Consider the following 8,618-nt stretch of genomic DNA (forward strand, 5'->3'; position numbering starts at 1 on the left):
TGTTTCCTCTGGGTCGGGTTTGTTTACATTCTGACTTCGGAACTGATGAACCAATCAGAGAGCGGCACAGACAGACAATACTCTCCCGTACACAGGCACCCAATGGTTCCTAAACGTCTAACAATATTAGACGTTAACACTTTAGACGTAAACCTTTTTAGACTCAAGAGACTAACCTTTTAGACAAGAAGTTTTTTAGTATTTTTAGGTCGGCCATTTCGCCATTTCCATCACCGACATTTATTATCAGCTGTAAGTGTATAACGTAGCACAATGGTTTGTTTAATTTAAGATAGCAAGAATCTCCATCTCATTATCTCATTTAATTCTTTTGTGTTCGATTGAAAATTGAAACCCTCAGCGTTTTTCCAGAGTATGAGTCATCCGTGCGCGTGACGATTGCAAGTAACCTTGTGATAAGTTATTCTCAAGTGGCATTTCACCGATTCTGATCTTGCTTTCGGTATTTCTCAAAAGAAATTTGTGTGGCGTCATTGAAACGTACGTACATATTTTAGCATCCAAAGGTATGTTTACGCAAGTTATTACCATTATTATCAATTGTATACATTACAATAGTACGAGGAGCCAATCATCATCCATAATATGCTCTGCCTTCACTTTTTATCATCACACACCTGTTTGCTCATATCTGCTCGAAAAGTATCATACCATTCTTTTACTTTTCACTGTGCGGACATAAGTAGTTCATCATTGTTTGTTCTTCAGTACCCCTAGTCTTAACTAGCTCTGTCCTCGTGTTTCTAAATTGTAAGAACTGTTTGCTGTAAAAGTGAGGGTAAGTCTTATCATAACGCACAGCAAGTACAACCTCAAGTATATTCTAGATCTTGGCAATATGTACTTATTCCGTTGCATCAGGTTACCCAGCAGTTCCGCTCTTTCACTGAATCGTCCCTACTAAATGCATCAGGTGGAGAGGGATCATTAGCTAAAGCTATAATCAGTTTTTGATACATGTCATTCATTGGTGGTGTGGATACTTGATTATCCGAAGGGAGTGTCAGCGACTTTGATGCAGAGCTGCTGTGATTCATCATTTAACAATCAGCCACCCATATAGAATCGTTACTTCTACTGGAGATTCTTGATCTGAGAGCGCTCGCATCTCACATTACGCAGCCTGAGGTAGGATGAAATCAATCTAGGTCATCTTCATTGTTCTTGACAGTACGGTAGCAGCCATAATTCTGAACGTGGACTGTGAAAGTACCCTTATGAGTAATCAGTCTCTGATGATATGGAAGTAGCTCCGTTCATGGATTGTTTCTCATCTCTGTTAGATTTAATTTAGGATCCTAGGTAGTAACTGTCGCATTCTGAACGATATCTACCTTAGGAAGCAAATCCAAATATACCAGGCATCTACCTTTCAAAGGGGAATTTATGGTGACATAGCACGTTTATAAGTTCTGTGTAAGGCTTTTTTGTGATTTGTATCACAAGCACCTCTGTACGTAATACAGCTTGCAAGAATACGTGATGCATGCACATTGTTTGTTCACTTGATTTCAGGCTGAAAATTTATTTTTAGATGTTATGATCACTACTTGCACCATTCGGTATGTCGCAATTAAATCATGCTGCCCTTAAAAGTTCAAAAAAACAATCCATATTTGCCCTGGGTGGAATCCTAACAGAATTTGATGCAAATCTAAACATTGCAATCCATAAGAAAACCAAAAAATGCATTAAATGTTGGATGAAAACCAAGTTTTAATTAGATGGAAAGCTAGAAAAAAAATTGTTTCAAAGGTTCCTGCTCAAAAAAGGCTGAAGGTTCAAAGCAAATGCCAACCCCAAAAGAAGTGTTAGTTAATTCCTCATAAATTTACCTATTGTTTTTTGACCAGATTATCCTGTGAACACTAACATCCAAATTAGAGAAGTGTTGTTCATTCGGGTAGAGAGAGTGGGTGTTACCTAGTATTTAAATTTCATCGGTAGATGGTTTGATTTAATCTTGTAAATTGTAAAAAATAATTATCAAAAATGGTTCATTGAACATCGTAGACTTTCGTGCTTTATTGATAGACAGATAGATAGACAGATAAATTTATTCTGTAAAAAAAAACATGAACATAAGCAATTACAACAATTACTGTCTCCACTCTGAGCCCAACTTGTGCTGTGGAGTTGTGAATATTTTTAAAATTTTCAAAGCTGAATGAATTTCAACCACTTATCAATTGGTGTCGGAAAATTTTTCAGATGAAAGGACAAGGCGAGCCGTCGGACTCAAACACAGGGCCAGCGGCAGCTCATGTAACTGCCATGCCCTCAGCTCCTCCTCCTTACAGTGAGGTCGTGGGACATGCAGAAGTGCAAGGAAATGCTCCTCCTCCTGGCTTTTCTGTTAATCCTCGTAAGTTATTCTCATTATTTTATATAATATAGTTTTCTTTTTTCAAATTTCAAAGATTGTTCTGCTCATTTTGATTTCATCAACCTACAGCTTAAGCTCTAATCCAATTAGGAGTATATCCCTGACTATATCTCTTGCGTTTATTTCAAGTTCAACTTGAAAATTCAAATATCATTATTCCAATCCGTCGAGAAACACAAACGTGACAGTCTTATATTCTAAGTGCCTCAAGGCATTAAAATTAACAGAAGTCGGTACAATCACCTCTCACATTAGAGACCTAAGATGTTGACTTCCTTTGCCCTTGATAACAGAAAACCAAGAAGCTACACTATGCCTACGAGGACTCGAAACGTGATGGCAGGTGCCTTCTTGATGGCCATAACCAGTGTTACTTCCATCCTCGAATTTTCAAGACAGGAGTTTTTTTTCTCATTGAATTTTTAGCACCTGTAAAGAAAATTACTGTTTCACTGAACATTGCACCGATGGCTATGATGTAATGTCAACACCTTTGTCTTCGAGCCAACAAGTGAAGGAGGGATGTTACTTTCAACTTTTGACAAACTTGAGATTTTTCAGATGCATCATTCGCCTTAGGTGCTGATTTCACCAAAGTCCAGTTCAATCTTCCTTTTTTTTCTGTAATCTAGTGTACCTTTCATTGACACCGAGACTTTTCTTATTTCAGCACCTTACTCTAACCAGCCTCAGGCAGGATATCCTGGATACCCTGCGTACCCACAATCTGCGCAACCATTTCCTGGACAACCTGGTTTCGGCAATCCAAACCCCACTTTTATAAGTGTTGTTCAACACCCAAGTGGCGCTTCTCGTAAGTTTATTTTTTTTATTCTTGCCGAACTGTTGGACAGCTCGTTCTCCCACAGAAGTACACCCAACAAATTTGAAAAACCCTGCTGACTTTGTGAGAATTTCAGATAAAAGATGTGCCCCTCCAATATGAGGCATTTTTTCATCGAATGTGCATTGTGCAGTGATACATCTTTTTTTTTTATGTTCAACATATAGGAAGCTAATGCTGTCACAGAAAGGAACCTCTTAATTTCTTTTGCACTTACTCAATGCAATCAATTTTTCTGTCTGTCGTGTTGTAAATGTGCATTTTAATTAACTGCTACACAGTAAAATAGTCTGAAATGTTGCTTTATTGGGGAAATCGTTACTCATAAACTTTATACCGGTCAAGAAAGCTCTGCTTAGGGAAATTTATCCAGCAACCTAGGAAGTAAGGATATAAAATTCTTTCACCAACCCTACAAATAGAAAAAAATGAAGTAGATGATAAAAACAATCCTCGCATCAACTCCTTCAAAAAAGAACTGAAGGAAACAATGTGGTGACATGGTCAGATCAGGAAAGGAAAAACTGAAACTTAGGCATTGTTTTCTGTCGTGCTTTTGTTTGATATAGACCTCAGATGAAATTCCTTAGAAGGCTAGGGTACCTTATTCAGTTCCATTAAACTATACTTTTATGGTTTTTAGTTGTTTAAACCCTATACAATTTTAAAAGCATAGCAATCCATGAAAGTATTTCAGACTCCCCAAGAAAATATTCACCTTTTTGAAAAATGAAAACAATGCTTTACCTTTTTGTGTTGACTTAATTCTCTCAACCAATTTTCCTGTATCAAAGGACAGACCATTCAGTGAATGTGGATCATAGATAAAAATGAGAGAACATTCACTCTTGATATCCAAACTTTTATAAGTAGAACTTTGTTCATGATTCTTCTCTTTTAACAGGCACCGAAGTAATCATCACATCATTGGGAGCAGGACCCGCACGAATCAAATGTCCAAGATGCAGTGCAGATGTTATCACCAGTACCACAACAGGGCCAAGTTGGCTCGCTCACTTGTGTTGTCTAGCCATGTTTGTTACCGGGTATGTTCTTTCTGAAAATAGCCCCTCCCATCTATTTTAAATAATTTCGAGTATAACCACTTTAGAGTCCAACTCCCCATTGGATGTTAAAGGAAGTCGAGGAAGTGAATGAGTAAGGGAAAGAGCAAGAAGTAGCAAAAAAGAACGCATGAACTCTTACTGTAGCAAAGTCTTAGAGAAAAATAAACTGACGCAAGTAAATGGTTGTAGGAATGATGGCGGGCAGGGAAGTGGGGACAAGCAAATGATGGGAGTATCCAAGTGGGGGTGGAGGAAATTTGTACAAACCAGAGTGGTGAAAATAAGCGCATGATAGGCGAGCAGAGAGAGAAAGATAGGACTTGGCATGAGTACCAAAGGGATGGATGGTAGAGTGGAAGGGACCGCTTATCTGCCACTCTCACAACTTTACATAATAGAGTAAGATGTTTTTAAGATAAATTGTTGTCTTGAACATCAAAACCAAAAAAGAGAAACTATCATAAATGGAAGAATTCGTAATGCAATATGAATAATAGATTCTTTGATGCAGTTTGAAATTTTCACCCTCATATTCTCTTCGAACGCTTTGTTTATCATAATCTCAATTCTACTGCCCATCACTCTGATACTGATAATACTCATCACACTGATAATACCATCACTCCATTCCAGATTTTGCCTTTATCTATTACACATATTGCTCTCTTAACAAAAACCAAACCACCATCGTGCATCAATGTCTCAGTCAGAATTTGCAATGATATAACACAGTCTCTCCAAAAATATTGAGGTTGAATTTTTGTTTGTTCTCTTTTAATTTAACGTTTTGTCAGGAAAAATCAAAAGCGTGGATTTGTTTTTGACAGCAGAATTATGAAGTTCCCTTTTTTACTTATTTTTTTCATATAATAATTTTTAAGTCAGGTGGTTGATCTCCACACAGAAACTGATAAAAATTGTTTTTCTTTTTTCGCAGATTCTGGCTTTGCAGTTGTTTGCCATATTGCATTAGCTCATTTGACTCTACCGTACATCAATGCCCGAATTGCAAAGCTGTTGTTGGATCCTTTCGTGAAGGTTGTTGATAAGCCTGAAAAACTTATGTACTCAATGCTTTTAACTTCTCGTACAGTTAAGGAGAGATTTTATAATTTCTCAACCAAAATATCTATTTTTATTCAAATTACTATATACCTTACCTTTAATTTAGTTTCTATCATCTCAGCTTGTATAAAGTAAGCAGATCGTTTTCAACACTTGTTTTCAAAATTGCAAAAGAGATAGGAAGGATTAGTAATGGAGATTAGTTTTTCTTTTAAAATTTACTTCCAATCGCTGACAGGTATTTTATTTTTTTGAGTGCTCGATTGATTATGTTTTGTGTGCTCTTTTAAAAATGTTGATTCTGTGGAGTTTATTAAATTTAAGAAGGAATTGGAATAATTTTAAAGAGAAATACCAAGCACTGAACTTCTTTTTTGTTCCTGGAAAGTTTTTTTTATCAATAATCTGACCATCACGAAACTTATAAAATTTCGGAAATCGAGCTTCTAACAAATGTAATGTAATACACAATGAATTAGTTCAAGTGAAAAGTCATATTTGTGAAAAATAAAAACTTGTGCTTATTTTTTAACCAATGAGCCTCAAATGGCCTATTTAAAAGCATACTATTCGCTTGTGACACGTTTATGAGGAAGAAAAGTAGTGAACTCAATACGAAAGGTGAAATTTAATACCAAAATCTATAAATGTTATCAAGCCCCTGATGACTAAAAACTGTATGCTTTGCTACATGATTCAACTGATTCAGTAGCCAAGTCTTTCATTATCCAGCTCCTCACTGTAAGTCAGCACTCTCCACTCCCCAGATAAAATTTAGGTTAAGAACAAACCACGATAACTGCTTCAATGTTTCGAATTTAGGATTGATCCATGTCTTGTACGCATATTTTATAGTATCATTCTCGTATAAATTATCATGGTCAATTTAGTCAATACCTGATTTTGGCAGTCAATGAAAGAAGGATTTTGATACATCATCTATTGGTTGATCATTTTTAGCACCAGTACACCTATCGTACTAAACTCTCATTTCTTACTGAATTTGTTTTTTTAAGATCTTTTACTGCATGGGCATCCTGTGAGGAATAGAGACGAAAGCAACAGTTTGAATATACTTTTCGCATCACAAAATTCTTGTTTAGAGTAACTGTTCCCTCCATTTTGATTTTTGATTTAATACATTTTGTATTTGCCCTTCAAATCACAAAGTCTAACGTCATCATATAGTCAAAGTCATTGTCGGGTATTTATTTTATTGAATAAGTGTTGAAGTTAGAATTTTAGTTTTTATTTCAAATGTTCCACCTCATATTTACCAGAAATGTAGTTAAGAAAATTCTAGCAACTCGGCTAATTTGGCTGAGAATTGGCTGGGAAAGCAGAAAAAAGTAATGCGTTCGAAAATCATGTCAGCATAGGTGTAGTTCTCCTTTTGAAGCTGTATAGCATTGTTTCAGATTTTTTGTGCACAGGGCTTTCCAGGTGTGCATCCTTTGTGATCCATGCCGGGAACTATTAAAAGGCACTTTTCATCTACAGATTTGCCGAATATACAGCTCTCAATCTAAATGTTATTCACGATTACAGCTTCAAGGGCTTGAAATGTATTTTATTTTTTATCATTAGCATTACCATTATATTATTCTATTATTATTTTATATTTGAACTCAAACTTCGGTAAGCTGCCATTTCGCAAAAGTGTTGCCAAAGTTAAGCTCAAATTTTAATTTGCTCTAATGAATTTCTGGCCCAAATACTTAAGATGAGTCAAAAAATCAAGAGAAACGGGAAGAGAAAACATCTACAATTAAGTAACTTCTCTATTTTCCTCTTATTTTATCAGAAGTTCATGTGCCAATACATGACAGAACATTGTCTGAAGGAGACGGGACCATACCAAGTTTATGTTCTTTGTGAAATCCACCATTTGTTAATAATTTTTTCCTACAAAAAGGGTTTGCAGCCTCTTCTGCGAGAAAGTGAACAAAATCTAAATTATTTTCAGCTGGTTTTTTTATGTGATGTATTGTTTTGTAATAGTACCGCTTTGTGCCTTTTTAGGTGGCAAGCGTGAATGCAAAAATAAAGTTATTTGCAAGTTTATCGTAGTCTTATTTCTCATCGTTGAATCCCCTCAATAGCATGCTCAAATCTCAAATATCTACAAATATCAAATTGTCTTATCAATTAATGTATTGTGAATGGGTAGAAGAACCCAAACACAAGGGAATTCCTGTCATGTCACCGTAAGCGAAATTTCCTGTTCAAAATCATCTTTCAAATATTCCGATTTTAAATTTTCATACGGAAAGTAACTATAGCTCACTGGCAGAATTTTCAGCAGAGGAAACTTTTTTGCATCAGATGCGGAAAACTCTCCAGTGTCCTATCGAATAAGTTGCTAGAAGTCAAGTCCTTTCTTGTGCCAACCGAGGGTGTAAGTCCGCATGATAATCCAACAATTTCGAGCTCAGAACTTGGTAGATTAAAATTTTAAATTGCTATATCTAAAAACTGCCTTTTTTAATTGTACCTACTATTCAAATCACCACAACTCCAGTTTATTCCTTTACAGTTTTGAGCGTTTTTTCTCTCAAAATGTTTGCATATCTTTCCACCATGCTATGGTATTAATGACTTACTTTTGGATTCCTATAGACGGTCACTAATATCATTCGTCGAGGTACTTACTTGTACTATGCATCGACGTTTGGCTAACTGTTAGTCTATGGTCTATTTAGCAATGTCAAATTCTTCTATGGAAGCTTCTTCTTTTTAGCCCTGTCATTCATCACATTTAGATTTGAAGCCATTCGATGATTTTTAATTAAGGACAGGCTGATTGTTGGATTGAGAGGTGAAAAAAGTTTATGATGGAGTGCCTTTTAATCCAAATGAGCTTTCAGTAGTTTTTTAAAGTAAGTACTTAAACAAGTTATCTTCTGTGGAGGATGAGCTCAGTTGGTAATATGTAATCAATTCATGCACGGTGCAAAATGACTCATAGCCTGATGAATTACAGCTCCAGAAATGTGACGGGGAGGATTAAATTGCATGATGCATTAATTGCGTCTGAAGGATGAATATTTTTGCTTTTTTAAGCGCAACCCTAAAGACGACAATGCGTAACAATGAAGTAAAAAACCAGCATGCTTGATGGCTTTTGAAATAAATCGAGAGCAAATGAATGTGTAACGAACGAAAGTTTTCTCATTTTGATGTGTTTTATTACAGTTTGAAATTGCCGCGTGGGTTGTCACGCATGCGCATCACG

General features: G+C 36.0%; 1 protein-coding gene across 3 annotated transcripts; it reads left to right on the forward strand.

The window, feature by feature from the left end:
- Window positions 1–214: 214 nt before the first annotated feature.
- On the forward strand, window positions 215–7,445 carry LOC109040776 (lipopolysaccharide-induced tumor necrosis factor-alpha factor homolog). Of its 3 annotated transcripts, none has more exons than XM_019056829.2 (5): window positions 215–501; window positions 2,233–2,386; window positions 3,078–3,221; window positions 4,156–4,297; window positions 5,256–7,445. In XM_019056829.2, exons 2-5 carry the CDS (start codon window positions 2,233–2,235, stop codon window positions 5,362–5,364), a joined length of 549 nt encoding a protein of 182 aa, XP_018912374.1. In that variant the 5' UTR covers window positions 215–501; the 3' UTR covers window positions 5,365–7,445. The 3 variants fall into 3 exon arrangements, with proteins under 3 accessions (XP_018912374.1, XP_018912373.1, XP_018912375.1); XM_019056828.2 differs by having other exon boundaries at window positions 218–527; XM_019056830.2 differs by lacking the exon at window positions 215–501 and adding an exon at window positions 648–799.
- Window positions 7,446–8,618: the final 1,173 nt, after the last annotated feature.

Source organism: Bemisia tabaci, chromosome 5, assembly GCF_918797505.1.
Source record: "Bemisia tabaci chromosome 5, PGI_BMITA_v3".
Taxonomy (NCBI): Eukaryota; Metazoa; Arthropoda; class Insecta; order Hemiptera; family Aleyrodidae; genus Bemisia; species Bemisia tabaci.